This window comes from Schistocerca gregaria, chromosome 7 (genome assembly GCF_023897955.1).
Source record: "Schistocerca gregaria isolate iqSchGreg1 chromosome 7, iqSchGreg1.2, whole genome shotgun sequence".
In the NCBI taxonomy this organism is placed as follows: Eukaryota; Metazoa; Arthropoda; class Insecta; order Orthoptera; family Acrididae; genus Schistocerca; species Schistocerca gregaria.
The window spans coordinates 539,398,581-539,414,750 of record NC_064926.1 but is presented as its reverse complement, the minus strand read 5'-3'; the positions used below and the strand labels follow the sequence as shown (position 1 = coordinate 539,414,750).

General features: G+C 40.2%; 1 protein-coding gene across 1 annotated transcript in view; it reads left to right on the top strand.

The window, feature by feature from the left end:
- The window catches only part of LOC126282136 (box C/D snoRNA protein 1-like), an 83,152-nt gene extending 67,325 nt beyond the window's left edge, over positions 1–15,827 (top strand). The window contains exon 6 of the mRNA XM_049981636.1: positions 15,385–15,827. Within this exon, the coding sequence (XP_049837593.1) occupies positions 15,385–15,611 (227 nt within the window). The 3' untranslated portion in view covers positions 15,612–15,827. The remainder of the gene's footprint in view (positions 1–15,384) is intronic.
- The last annotated feature ends 343 nt before the right edge of the window (positions 15,828–16,170 follow it).

Sequence of the window (16,170 nt, the reverse complement as noted above, 5' to 3'; positions counted from 1 at the left end):
TGCATGGAATCAGTTGTCCTCTGCCGGCTCCGCATTGGCCATATGTGGCTAACGCATGGTTACCTACTCCATCGCAAGGACCCCCTTCAGTGCCGCCGTTGCTCCCAAATGACAGTCGTCCACCTCTTGCTGGACTGCCCACTTTTAGCCGCTCTGCGGCAGACTTAACTTTCCCACCACCCTGCCTTCTGTGTTTTTACGTTTTATCTGTGAGAGTGGGTTTTATACTTCTATGTAGGTTTTAGTGCATGTCCTCTGTCCCTCTGTGGTCCTCCACGCTAGTGCTTTTAGGGTGGAGGTTTTAATGTGTTTCAGAGTGGCTGGTATTCCCTTTTTATTCTCGTGGTTGGCCAGTCACAGTAATCTGCTTTCATGTTTTACTCTCTTCTGTGTCTATTGTCTCTCTGTTGTTTTCTTGTCCTCTTTTGTTCCTTTTAGTGTTCGTTGCCTTCCCTTCATTCTTGTGGCTTTTCCTTTCTTTCCGTTTTGTGTTACACGTTTCATCCATTTTATGCTCACACTTGTTTTATTAGGAACAAGGGACTGATGACCTCGTAGTTTGGTCCCTCCTCCCGCCTTTAAATCAACCAACCTACCTTTGCTTTAGTTTTCTGCATTACATTGGTGTTTTTGAATGAGTTTCTCCAGCAAGAAGCCCTCTCCTATCTTTTTATAACTGTGATAGTAATCTAGAAACTGTAGATTAGTGCAGTGCTTTTGTAACAAATTGAGAAATTTGTCTTGGAGGACCTTTTCATACCTGCAGTTATCCATCAGTGCTCCTTAATTGCTGCCATAGGAATGGCTGTTTTTGAAAATATCTCCTCTAAAATTAATATAAACAGTGCACAGAATTTGGAGGACTTAACATCTACGTTGTTTCCCATATACATTTCGTCCTAGAAATGATTTCTCAATGCTCTAGAAAAACTATGTATGTTATGTCCAAGAAGATCCTTTTGTAGGCAGCAGTTTTGTGGGTTTTACCAAGCCTATCTGTAGCATTATCTAACAATAATTTTCAGAAAGCCCAAGATATCTTAAAAATATTTGACAATTTTCCCTGTTGATATCTGTAAGTATAGGTCTTAGGCTGACGCTGAATTTTTAATAACTTTGTTCTAGTGTTTACCATTTTTTCCACATCAAAAGTGTTCAATATATTTAGGAAGTTATTACTGATTGCACCCTCAACACTTGTATTATTTACGTCCCCACATATGATGATACTTGTGGGGAGTGAGACTCTTTCCAAGACTTCAGCTAATGTGTCAAAGAAAGTGTCCACATTGCCAGTAGCTGAATAACACGCACACAGAAAGATTGACTTCTTACGAATTTTTGTTAGTTCTGTGGCTGCCTATTCAAAATGCTCATTAACAGTAATTGTGATCAGATCTTTTCTAGCTTTAATATGTGTGCCACATCTGATATAAGTACATGATTACCCATCCTTTAAGGTAGTTCTATAGTAGCTACTTGCACATTCATATAATGAGAGCACTACATGCTGCAGTTTGTCATCTCTATACCAGTGCTCCATAATGCCTATCACCTTACTATTCAGAGACTGTAATTTAACTTTGAGCTGTTTTTAAGGGACTGTGCACTTTGATGAAAAATAGATAATTCAGAGCAAATTTTCATGGTGTTTGTGTACTCTGATGTGGAACAAAGCTTCTCTGCATGTAAACACATTCAAGAGGATGTAGGTTTAGGATCGCCATAATTTCTGCTTAACAAACTGCGACATTTCTCTTAAACTGACTAAAAATGGATGTAATTTTGGAAGCAGAAATCGGGACAAACAGGAACACTTCTCTTAAACTTAAAAAAAGTGACAGGTGGAAGCAAATTTCCCCTTTCATTTGGGAGATGCAAATTCCTTCAACTATACCAAAATAAATTACCTTTGAAAGATCATTCATGTTTGGTAGTGTCTGGAACTAACACTGATTTCACAACAGCTGTTGATTTCGTTCTGCACAACATCATATTTTTTGCTGCTTCGGCATTATTAAAAAGTTTGTAGCTTAGCCCAGAAGTAGACAACTGATTTCAAAGACATATGATTTTAAATGGTATGACTGCACTTTGCTAATGTCCAGCTGTTACTAATTTGTCCTGTTTGAATGAATATGAAACAAAATAACTGTCCATTGTTTTTGAAATGCTTGCAGACTACACATTTGACTTGTGCTTTACACTAGCTAAATGATCTTTAACATCTGCTCTTGCCACATTTGCAGTGGAAACATAATACTTAAAAATTACATATTCTAATCCATAGAGGGTAAAAACTATAGAGGAAGACAGAAATTTGAATACATTCAGCAAACAGTTGAGGACGTAGGTTGCAAGTGCTACTATAAGAGGAAGTGGTTGGCACAGGAGAACAACTCATGGCAGGCCACATTGAACCAGTGAGAAGAATGATGACTCAGAAAGTCCCTTCTCCCTCATTTTATGAATGACAATTCTTCTGAATATTTTTGTTGAAATGAACACTTCTTCTTTCGTGTTTCGAGATCACATGAAACAAACACCTTCAATAACAAATTAAGTGATAAGACGTGGACAGAGAAACAGAGAACCACATTGATGCAAAACTTAAACTTAATGGATATAAGGCCAGTATTACTCTAGAATATTTCTTTGTTAAAGTTGATATGTCAAATATTTATGTCAAAGAAACTTGACCGAGTAATAGGGAACTTTGTCAAATCCCACCTGTCATCAAACAAATATGATCAAATCTAGGGCCTCACTGTAGAGTTGATCATAAAAGTATCTTGTCTTCTGTTCACTACAATGTGAAATGTTACCACTTGGAACACTAGCATCGTTGCTGTGTTCTGTCATCAACAGTGTGTTTGTGAATGTAGTTGCGAAGTTTAATTTGTGTGTGCCGTCAACTACAAAATTAATAGAAATTTATAAAGCTGATGAGATGCTTCACAATGTGAGGCACCCTGAGTGCAAAAATAGACTAAGAAGAATGGAGAGTTACAACAACAACAAAAAATTACGTATGTCTTTAGCCTTGAGATACGACTGGGTGCACGGCTGATGTGCACGTCTGACAACGTAAAAGAGAAAAATAATGCCCTCCACTGACGCTACTCTCACAATAAAGTACATATTGACATACTTATTTCATTTTATTATTATCATTTTCGTTTATACCCTTTTGAGAGAGCAATTGAACTTGAGTAGTCATGATTTCTTCTTCTTTTTTCCCAAATTCTCTTCATACGTTCACTGTGTTCTCTCTTGCATTCTTCTGACAATCTTTCTCCTGTTCTGTTCTACGTATGTTCTTGTTTAAGTGTGTGTTTCTGTATGATGATTCTAAACTGTTCTCTATTGATTATGTTCTCTTGTGTGAGCCCCAGTTCTTTGTCTTCTTTTGCTTCAGTGATCCACTTTGTCTTGTTTTTGCTCTTGTTTACTATCTCAAAGATCTGTCTTGTGAGCATGCTTTCATTCATCATGCTGATATGTCCATAAAATTTCATCCTCCCCTTTCTAATGGTGTCTGTTATTGTTTCTATGTCTTTGCAAATATGTCTCGTTGGCCTCTTCATCCAAATTCCTTCCCGAAACACTGGTCCGTATATTTTTCTCAGAATTTTTCTTTCCTGCTTTTCAATCTCTCTGATCTTAGTATAACCATGAATCATTGTAATTTCTGCAGCATAAAGTGCTTCTGTTAGGACTTCTGTGTTGTAATGCCTTAGTTTCGCATTGACAGAAATAGTTTTCTTATTATAGTGATTCCAAGTGAGCTTATATGCTTTTTGTAATCTGGAGATTCTATCTTTATTGGCTATTGAGTTCAGTCCTGATGGTTGGATTATCTCTCCCAGATATCTGAAGTGGGCAGCTTGTGCCACTTTCCTGTATTGAGTAGTAATGGGGAGATTATCTACAGGTTTGTTTTCCAGATACTGTGTTTTCTCATAGGAGATTTGTAGCCCAGTTTTCTGTGAGATTTCGCGTAGTTTTTCCAATTCAAGTTTGGCTTCCTCTCGATTGTTGGGTAGAATGGCAAGATCGTCCATGAAATCTAGACACTTCACCCTAACTCTCTGCTCTTTTTTAATCCCATGCCGAAATCCTTTTATTTCCTTTTCCCATGTCCTCAATTTTTTCCAGAACCATGTTAAATATAATGGGGGACATTCCATCTCTCTGGCGAACACCAGTATGGATATGAAATGCTTCTGATGTTTCTCCCATGAATTTAACTTTGGAGGTTGTATGTGTTGATGCCTGTTGAATAATTGATCTGGTTTTCCTGTCAATTCTGAACTCTTCTAAGGTGTGAAATAATGTTTGCCTATGTATTGAATCGTAAGCCATTTTAAAATCGACAAAAGTTACCACAGTATTTCTACATCTTCTCTTTTGCAAAATTCTTTTTAAGTTCCATATCTGTTTGATGCAAGATCGACCTTTGCATAACTTATTTCATTTTATGTATATGTATTATGAGCCCCTCCAGTCTTCTTAATCAATTTTGGTACTCAGGATGCCTCACATTGTAAAGTGCCTCATCACCTTCATACATTTCTAATAATTTTGTAGTTGTGGAACACAAAATGTAATTATTACTTTGATATACAGTAAAAATAGTTCTTAATGCACATAAAGTGTATTGGGCATTTATTTACTTTGAGATATTGATCCTTTAGTGCTTTATAAATTGCTTCACACGTTTCAGGTATTATTTTAGTTAATGTGCTCTGTGGTATTCGAGTGTTATACTATGAGCTAGAGGAACTCTCTCGTGTAACAAGAAATCAATGATTTACTGTGAGCCTGTCTTCTGCAGATATAGCAGTTCTTAAGTTAGTATTGTGCTTTGTGATATGACGAGACACTTCACTGAGCAAATACTGAAATGTATGCACATCCATTCTTAAGTAATTTATGTACAACTTGACATCCTCCACTAGAAGCTCATGTAACAAATTTTGTTGAATGCTTTTATTGTCTCATTGTAAAACCCATGGCTTCACCCAGGTACGTTTCTATTTTCCCCCACTTCTCTTCCAAATGTGCAAACATTGCAATTGTGTTACCTGCAACTGCTGCGCATAATAACAAGTTGAACTTCGACGAACAATATGAGTGTGTAATACACCTTTTTAGTGCCACATCAAATATCTTTGTCAAACAAATTTGATCATACCTTTGATCAAATCTTTGTCAAGGAAATATGAGAGTGTAATACTGGCCAAACACACAATAATGGGAACTCAGCAGCATTACCACACAATACTACTCATTAAGGGCCTGAGTCAGCTGTCATATTTCTCTGAAGTCTGAAATCCAGAACAAACTGCCGCCCCAAAAATATAATTTGGGACACCAATTTCTTTAATCTGAAACAAGAACTGTCCTGGAAAACCAGGATATCTGGGAGCCCTATATAAGTTGCAGTAGTTAGGCAGAGATGAAGAGACAGGATAGACAAGTGTGGAGAACAGAATCTAAGCAGTCTTCGGACTGCAGACTAGTACAACTCTAAATTTATAACAAATCGTGACAAGGCAAAGCAGCAGTTAAATTCTCTCATGCCACTGGCAGATCTGCTGCTGATGCAGGGCTTATGGGAAACTATCTGATTAATGAATCAATTGAAAATCAAAGCTGGAATAATGAAAATAATAAGAAAGGCTGGATTGCTTCTCACCATATAGAGGACATGATTCACAGACAGGCACAAAACTGCTAAAAAAAATTAGCTTTAAGCCAAAAGGCCTTCTTCTTAAGTAACTCTCATACATGACCTCTGAGTCTGGCCTCGGTGGCCAGGGCCAGAAACATTAGTTTGTGTGTGTGTGTGTGTGTGTGTGTGTGTGTGTGTGTGTGTGTGTGTTTTAAAATAAGGCTTTGTGGCTGAAAGCTCACTTGTTAAAACAACCCTTTTGTTGTTTCTGTCTGCAACGTAACACCTCCTCAGTGTGGTGAGTAGCAGTCTATTCTTTTCATAATACTCTCTGATTAATAGCATTTTTATGGAATGAATGTATCATTGTGCAGCAATATGCATGGTTTTGTGGCAGGTTTAAGTGGCGTGCTGCTTTGGGACACAAACCCAAAACCTTGCCTTTTGTCAACTGAGCATTCACACATAACTCATTACCATCAGTACACCTCTCCAACTTTCCAAACTTCTCAGCAGCTCTCTTGCACACCTCACTAGACTAGTACTCCAGAAAGAAAATATTTTAGCAACAGGGTGAAAGGTAAAAAATTAACGCTGTGAATCAGTCAGAATGAAAGTAATTAGTATTTGCTTTTCAGTAATTATCTTCTTCTTTTTGAATTTTCAAAAACCAACAACCATGTAATATTTATCAAAGTTGAACGTCTTCATGTTTCTTTAGTACATTCATCTTTATTTTTCATTTTTAACGAGTTTAAAGAAAAAAGGCACTCTTTTTTTATTGTAGTGAATTAATTATCTTCTGTCATTGCATGCTACAAATAGATTACAAAATTTTCAAATAATGATGAACTTTTATTGCATGAGTACAGGTATTGAGATCAAATACAGAGCAATGGCTATACTCTGAATACCGGCTTTACGTAAATTCATATTTTTATTTACATTGTTTTTCACATCTATGGGATGAAGTACTTGGAGATCCTCTCTGGCACTCCATATATAATTCATCGCTCCATGCAGTACCTTCTGTGATGTAGAGATGTCTGCTGTCAAACTCCATCCACTGCACACTTCCCAAGAAGTACCTTGAACAAATAATAAAAATATGAAACAATATTTGAAAATTTTTATGATATCATCTAGAAGCAAATAACATCTTTCGGGACTACTTTGGTCCAATTTAATTACTACAACTGCAACAAAACTAATTTTACATACACTTGTTCATTTATAGACAACCAGGATACAGAAAATTTCACACCTGTAATGCCTATGGGAAATTTCTGAATTTAATGTAGCCAAATTTTGCACCTCCACAAGGGCAAAGCTTGTTTTAGGAATGAATATTTCACTCTGCAGCAGTGTATGTACTGCTCTGAAACTCCCAGACAGGTTCAAACTGTGTTGCCTGACTAAGAACATTTAATATCCTTAATTTTGAGAGTACTAGTCCAGCTATCTATGCTGGCCATCTTCTGTGGAGTAGAGAAGTGTTGTGAAAAAGAGTCAAGAGCTTTGACTGCAAGATTGCAAGCGAAGTTCTCACACTAGCACACAGTTTTAAACTATCAGAAATTTTATGTTCTACTTGTTAATATTAAATGAATATGAAGAATAAATAATAATTTGATACATAGCTTCAAGTGGCAAAATATAGTACCACAAAAACACACAAAAGTAAAAGGGAATGTTATTTATCTTTCAGAACTGTTAGTGTTTCTCTGTTTGGGAGGAGAGAGGATATATCTGCAAAAAATTTAAGAGTATAATTGAATGCTAGTTACACAAATCCTGCAACATACTATCACTTTCAAATTAAAAAGAAGTGGTGGTGGTGGTGGATATGTGTATGGAGGCAGGTAGCAAACTATATTGCGAAGGGAATGAGCTGTACCTTTATGTTGAGAAACTATTGCAACATTTTCTGTGTTGGTTGTTGAATATTTATATTAAGTAGAATAGGTTAGGATATCTCCTACTGTTTGGCAGTATAAAATTGATTCTTCACAGTAGCTCTGTGTAGACTAAACTGTTTCTTCAGTAGCACACTACTTCCTAGAAGACAACGGAAAATCCAGGATGGAATCTAACAATATTATTTATATATTCTTATTTCCTATAAGAATAATTCTGTTCACAGCTAGTGGATATTATGTACTGTATTCATCCAGCAATTAAAACATTTTTACTAACTGCAGTATAATGCTTTAGGTGGTTTTCATGAACTTAATTCAATGTTACACTATGTATCCTGCCAAACTGTCATAACTGTTGAGTAATGCACATCTGGTGTGGGTAACATTATTTCAAAATTATTTCGTATAAATGCATTGATGGTGTAATATCTTTGGGGAGGAGGCAGGTGTGTTATTTTTGAGTGATGATTAATAAAATTCTTTTCCGGGCTATTATGCCGTGGTCTGATGGATTTCGCATTGTAATCCGACGTTTCGTCCCCATCTGCGGAGGACATCTTCAAGGGGGTTCGTGGCTTCTGTTAACTTCCGAAACACACACTGTCTCACTACTGACTGCAGCAAATTTTTGTTTTCGCGTGCTCCTGCGCATAGGCGTGACGTCACATGTTTTGAATACGCGAGCGCAATTGGCCGTTGTCGGTTGCCGCCGTCCGCTGTTGCTATCATCCCATGGCGGAAGACTGGTACACATCTTCTTCAGCACCGGCATCCAGATGTCATTCAATTTCACGCCCTCCTCCTTCCTATTAAAATTCCTGGGGTGTTTCATAATCTCTATAGCCTCTCTGTAAAGCCTTTCATGATATCCGCTTGTGGCTGCCAGTACTTGAGTTCTATCAAAATAAATGTGGTGGTCTCCTGACTGCAAAGCGTGTTCCGCAACAGCTGATCTATCAATCTCTCCCCTTCTGCAATTGCCCTTGTGCTCTTCTAGTCGTTTTTTGACCGTTCTTTTTGTGGTACCCACATATACCTCCCCACAACTACACGGGAACCTGTAAATTCCTGCTTTTTCCAGCGGTTTACGAGCATCCTTAGCCAATCTCAGGTGTTCTTGTATCTTCCGGGTAGGTTTGTAAATCACCGCGATATTCCGTTTTTTCAATATTTTCCCTATGCGGTCAGTGACGTCCTTAATAAAAGGCAGGAAAACTTTTGATTTTGCAAGCGCTTGTGCATTGCTATGATTTTCACGCGGCGGTCTTAACGCTCTTTTTATCTCTGCAGCCGAGTAACCATTCCTGAGTAATGCATCAGTGAGGTGTTCCAGTTCCGTATCCAGTAGCCCAGGTTCACAGATGTTCCTCGCTCTATCCGCCAACGTTTTTATTATGCCTCGCTTTTGCTGTGGGTGGGAACAGTCAGTAGTGAGACAGTGTGTGTTTCGGAAGTTAACAGAAGCCACGAACCCCCTTGAAGATGTCCTCCGCAGATGGGGACGAAACGTCGGATTACAATGCGAAATCCATCAGACCACGGCATAATAGCCCGGAAAAGAATATTAATCATGTCAGTTCCGGCCGTGAAAATTTACATTTTACTATTTTTGAGTGATCACATTTTTTTGTAACAGACAACAGTGGTTGCAAAGCAGTTTAGGTAATCCTACAATAATTTCCACAATCAGGTCTGCAGTCTTTAAGAAAGTTTACATTCCTAGCTTTCGGAACTTTGTTCCTTCATTAGGGAGAAGAGAGGGGGGAAAAGGGAAGAACGGAAAGTTGATTCAGGTACTCACAGCCCAGGTTATGAAGCAACAGGGAAAGGTAAACAGGGAGGGTAGTAAGGATGGAGGCTTGGTTGTCAGAGGGAATCCAAAGATATTCTACTGTAAGTACTGTGCAAGCTTCAAACCAAAGAGGATGCATACAGAAGTAAAGAGGTATATAGTATAAATATAAATACAATTATGTAGGATGAAAAGATGTGTGAATGGCTAAAGAGGAGAGGGAGAAAGGAGAAGACTGAAGAGTAAATGGGAGTGAGGTTGGTTATGTAGGTTCAGTCCACGGGGATGGTGGGATGAAAGGATGTGTTGGAGTGCAAGTTCCCATCTCCGCAGTTCCGAGGGACTGGTGTTGGGTGGGAGAAGCCAAATGGCATGTACGGTGTAGCAGGTTCCTACGTCCATAGAATTTTGCTGGAGGGCAAGCTCTGCTACTGGGAATTGCACATCTCCTAGGCGGACAGTTCGTCTGTGCCTGTTCATGCGCTCAGCTAGTTTAGTTGTCGTCATACTGATGTTAACGATGTTAAAGGCTGTGCAGTGCAGGCATGTCAGCTGATAAATGACATGTGTTGTTTCACATGTGGCCCTGCCTTGAATTGTGTGTGTTTTACCAGTAGCGGGGCTGGAGTAGGTGGTTGTGGGGGGGGGGGGGGGGGGGGGATGCCTGGGGCAGGTTTTGCAGCGGGGTCGGGTACAGGTGTAGGAACCGCTGGGTAGTGAGGGTGGTCTGGGAATATTGTTGGGTTTGACAAGGATGTTACAGAGGTTATGGGGGCGACGAAAGGCAACTCGGGGTGGTGTGGGGAGAATATTGTCAAGGGATGATCTCATTTCAGGGCTTGACTTGATAAAGTCATATCCCTGGCGGGATAATTTGTTGATGTATTCGAGGCCAGGATAATATTGGGTGACAAGGGGGGTGCTTCTGTGTGGTCTGGGGGTAAGAACATTGTTGTTGGACGGGGAGGAATGTATTGATCGGGAGACCTGTTTGGGGGCAAAGTATGCAGGATAGTTGTAGATGAGGAAAGCACTGCTCAGGTTATTGGTGTAATTGTTGAGGGATTTGTCACTGGAGCAGATAAGTTTGCCACAAATACCTAGGCTGTAGGGAAGGGTGCGTTTGATGTGGAATGGATGGCAGCTGTCAAAGTGAAGGTACTGTTGTTTGTTTGTGGGTTTGATGTGGACAGAGGTGTGGATGTGAGCTTCAACAAGATGAAGGTCAACAACCAGGAAGGTGGCTTGGGTTTTGGAGAAGGACTGGGTGAAATTCAGATTCGAAAAGGAGTTGAGGTTATTGAGGGAATTAAGGAGTGTTTCTTCACCATGAGTCCAGACCACAAAGATGTCATCTATAAACCTATACCAGGCCAGGGGAAGCAGCTGTTGGGTCTTCAGGAAAGCCTCCCCCATGCGGCCCATGAAGAGGTTGGCATAGAACGGAGCCATCCTGGTTCCCATGGTCATTCCCCTGATTTTTTTGTAGGTCTGGCCTTCAAAAGCGAAGTAATTATAGGTGAGGATGAAGTTGGTAAATGTGATAAGAAACGATGTTTTGGAAGATCTGCGGGTGGGCGTGTGGAGAGGTAGTGTTCAAGGGCAGAGAGACCATGGGTATGTGGGATGTTTGTGTAAACTGTAAAGGGATGTAGCATCTGTGGTGACAAGAAAGGTGTCAAGTGGGAGGGGAGTGGGAATATGGATTTGAGGCGTTCTAGGTAGTGGTTTGTGTCTTTGATGTAGGATCGGAGTCTGCGGGTGATAGATTGGAGGTGTTGGTCTATCAGAGCTGAGATACATTCTGTTGGGACTTTGAAGCCTGCTACAATGGGACGGCCAGGATGGTTCTCTTTGTGGATTTTGGGTAATAGGTAGAAGGCAGGGGTACGTGGCTCAGGTGGAGTGAGTAGGTCTATGGAAGCCGTTGTGAGGCCTTGTGAGGGACCTTGGATTTTTAGGATTTTCTGCAGCTCAGTCTGGATGGAGGGAATGGGATCCAGGGTAATAGCTTTGTAGGTTGAGGTGTCGGAGAGTTGACGCAGTCCTTCTGCCACAAACTCCATATTGTCAAGTACCACAATAACCAATAACCTTGACCAGTGCTTTCCTCTCTCGCAACTATCCTACATACCTTGTCCACAAACAGATCTCCTGAGCAATACATTCCTCCCCGTCCAACAACAATGTTCCTACCCCCAGACCACACAGAAGCACCCCCCTTGTCACCCAATATTATCCCGGCCTTGAATACATAAACAAATTATTCTGCCAGGGATATGACTTTATCAAGTCAAGCCCTGAAATGATATCATCCCTTGACAATATTCTCCCAACACCACTCAGAGTTGCCTTCGCCACCCCCATAACCTCCGTAACATCCTTGTCAAACCCTACAATATTCCCAGACCACCCTCTCTACCCAGCGGTTCCTACCCCTGTACAGGACCCCACTGCAAAACCTGACCCATGCGTCCCCCCCCCACAACCACCTACTCCAGCCCCGCTACTGGTAAAACACACACAATTCAAGGCAGGGCCACATGTGAAGCAACACATGTCATTTATCAGCTGACATGCCTGCACTGCACAGCCTTTAACATCGGTATGACGACAACTAAACTGGCTGAGCGCATGAACAGGCACAGAAGAACTGTCCACCTAGGAGATGTCCAATTCCCAGTAGCAGAGCATGCCCTCCAGCATAATTCTAGGGACCTAGGAACCTGCTACACTGTATGTGCCATTTGGCTTCTCCCACCAAACACCAGTCCCTCGGAACTGCGGAGATGGGAACTTGTACTCCAATACATCCTTTCATCCCGCCATCCCCCTGGACTAAACCTACATTAACCAGCCTCACTCTCATTTACTCTAGCCATTCACGTATCTTTTCTTCCTACATAGTTGTGTTTATCTTTATACTATATACCTCTTTACTTCTGTATGCTTCCTCTTTGGTTTGAAGCTGGCACAGTACTTACAGTAGAATATCTTTGGATTCCCTCTGACGACCAAGCCTCCATCCTTACTACCCTCCCTGTTTACCTTTACCCATTGCTTCATAACCTGGGCTGTGAGTAACTGAATCCACTTTCCGTTCTTCCCTTTTTTCCCCCCTCTTCTCCCTGATGAAGGAACAAAGTTCCGAAAGCTAGGAATGTAAATTTTCTGTTCTGTTTTGTGTATCTATTGGCTGTACTGAGCTGAGGTAAGTACTGGCCAGCCCCTCTATCTCTTTGTTAGTATTTGTTTCACATCTTTATATGAGATTTTCCATTAATCATGAGGATGCGTGTAGCAGATCTCAAATGATTGGTGCAAAATTCTACCTACATTGTTGATTAGCTGCAGGGGATTTCTGCAAAATGCACGAAATATTTGTATGCTCCCAAAGTGAACTCTGCAGCAGAGTGTGGGCTGATATGAAATTTCCTGGCAGATTAAAACTGTGCGCCGCACTGGGACTTGTACCCAAGACCTTTGTCTATCGCGGACGAGTGCTCCCCAACTGAGGTATCTGAGCATAACTCGTGGTCCTTCCTCACAGCTTTACTTTTGCCAGCACCTCATCTCGTACCTGGCGAACTTCACAGAAGTTCTGTGAAATCTGTGGGACTAGCACTCTAGGAAGAAAGGGTATTGTGGAGACAGAGGCTGGGTGGTTGTTTCCAGAATGAGTTCTCATTCTGCTTTAGATTGTGCACTAATATGAAACTTAAACCCGAGTTCGCATCCCAGTCTGATGCACAGTTTTAATATGCCAGGAAGTTTCATATCAGTAAATGATGACTCTGGCCACCTTTGACAACCCACTTTACACTTTTGATTGTGTCTTTGGTGGTTGTTATTCAGCAGATGATGTAGTGTTGATAGTTATTCACACCAAGGCCCACAAATCAATTTTCTCTTGAAGTTGTTCTCACTTTTATGATGTACTGTGGATCAACTTTCAGATTTGAAAAATAGTGTTTGAAGGACCCTCGTGCTGGTGGTGGGATCTTCACAAATGATTCATAAAATCTCTCTTAGACATTATTCCAGACTGACTTTTAGTGAGACCACAAATGTTATTAACAAACTGGGAAACAACTTAGTGCCACATTCCCCTCTACCGTGTCCCTTGTCTTTCTTGCTCTCACCCAAAACAGATTGACCTAGATTTGTTTTTGGGAGCACAGCAGTTCAAACTACCACCCAGCTCTCCAGATTTAGGTTCCTTTTGTTTGCCGGTACTTAAATCACTTGAGATAAATGCCTGGACATTTCCATCTCTAATCCAAGCTTGAGTTATGTCTCGATTTACCTCATTGTTAATGGGATGTTGGCTCCTTCTCTTCCTCACTTTTCTTTCACCCGCTCCATCTGACACATTCCCTAACTCTGTCTAGCTGCAGAACCAAGTTAAAGTAGCCATGTGGAAGTGTTTGCTGCACAGATTTTGTAGCCTGTCTGTGTGTCAGCTACATAGTGAGTGGTTAACTTTCTTTCTTTCCTTTGTACAGCACATAACTTGTTAATTATAGGTTGAGATTTTCAGTCTGCTCATTTTTATTCTTACTCACTGGAATGCATAAACATGTACAAATAGTGCTATACCCATACATAATGTGTCCGCTTCAAGCCCCTGTTACTGATAGGATGTTACACATACACTGAGGAGACAAAAGTCATAGGATAATGATATTTACATATACAGATGGGCGGTAGTATCGCGTACACGAGGTATAAAAGAGCAGTGTGTTGGGTAGCTGGTATTTGTACTCAGGTGATTCATCTGATAAGGTTTCCAAAAGTGATTATGGCCATATGACTGGAATTAAGACTTTGAATTCAGAATGGTAGTTAGAGCTAGAGGCACAAGACACTCCATTTCGGAAATCATTAGGGTATTCAATATTCCAAGAGCCACAGTGTCAAGAGTGTGCCGATAATACCAAATTTCAGGCATTATCTCTCACCATGGACAATGCAGCAGCCAGCGGCCTTCACTTAACGATCGAGAGCAGCGACATTTTCATAGAGTTGTCGATGCTAACACACAGGCAACACTGCATGAAATAACCACAGAACGTTTCTGTTAGGACAGTGCAGTGAAACTTGGTGTTAATGGGCTATGACATCAGACTACCGATTTGAGTTCCTTTGCTATCACCACATCATCACCTGCAGCATCTCACCTGGGCTCGTGACTATAGTGATTGAATCCTTGGCAACTGGAAAACTATGGCCTGGTCAGACGAGTCTTGATTTCAGTTGGTAAGAGCTGATGATAGGATTAGAGTGTGGTGCAGACCCCACAGAACCATGGACCCCAGTTTTCAGCTAGACAGTGAACAAGGTAGTGGTGGCTCCATAATGGTGTGGGCTGTTTTTACGTGGAATGGAAATGGTTATGTTCAACTATCTGAAGACCGTTTGCTGCTGTTCATGGACTTCATGATCCCAAACCATGATATCATGTAACCGGGCCACAATTGTTCTCGATTGGTTGGGAGAACATTCTGGACATTTTGAGCAAATGATTTGGTCACCCAAAGCACCTGACATGAATCCCATTAAACATTTATAGGACATAATTGAGAGGTCAGTTTGTGCACAAAATCCTGCACCAGCAGCAACACTTTCACAATTGTGGCTTTCTATAGAGGCAGCAGGGCTCACTGTTACTGCGGGGAACTTCCAAAGGCTTGTTGAGTCCAAGCAACATAGTTGTTGCAGTATGACAGGCAAGAAGGAGGTCCAACACAATATTAGGATGTATCCCATAACTTTTGTCTCATCAATGTACAATGATGTGCAAATTTATTATGTCTGTTCTTCATGTGAATGTAGTCGTCCTTTTGTTCTGAAATGCTGTAAGCAAGCTAATATTGTGAGGCAAAATGTCATCTTCATGAATTATTTAAACTACTTTTGAACTCTAGGTTCTGTACATTTAAGATAAAAGTAATAGTTAATTATTTGTTATTCATTTTGTTTTCCTTTCTTTGTAGAGGAAGAAAGTGAGATAGAAGCTGAAGATGACCCGTACGATACCAGTGGGAAAAAAGCTTTCTTGACCATAAGGAAGAGGCATGCAGAATTGCGAAATAAGAATAAAAGCCTGTTACTTTCTTATTCTGATCAATCATCATCTGAAAATGAGAGTGAAGAACCTATAGAGAAGAAATCTCATTATGATAAGCCAGTTATTCGACATTGTACAGAAAATTGTAGGTGAAATTATTCTTTTTGAAGCAATTACCAAAATTAAAAGTGGAGTAAATACAGATATTAGTGGATTGTGCCCCAGTGAAGATACGATATAATTAATGTTAGTCATTGCTCGGTATGAAATATATTTGTTATCTGTATGTCTTTTGTGTAGTTTTTCCTTGTATTAATAAGTTTTTATTTTTGTTAATTCAAGCATGTAAATAAATATTTCACATTACAACTTGATAGTTCGCTTAGTTCAAGCTATTAAACACACTTCACATACTTGTTTATGTTAAGATAGTGAACTGTCAAAAGATAATCATCCCTATTGCATGCTGCATCCTCTGCTCTTCTCTTAAGAAGTTAATGAAGTCTGCACTCTTAAAATCAGGCTAAATACACTGTTTTTAGTACCACAGTCCAAAGAAGTTTTAATGAGACGCTGTAAGCAGACAGGTAACATCTAATTATTTATCTCCCCCCCCCCCCCCTCAATAACTTTACATAGCTTGTAAAATTAACTAAAATACCGCAGAAATGATCTCGCCAAATAGTTTGACACATTACTGGGAAAGTCTTTT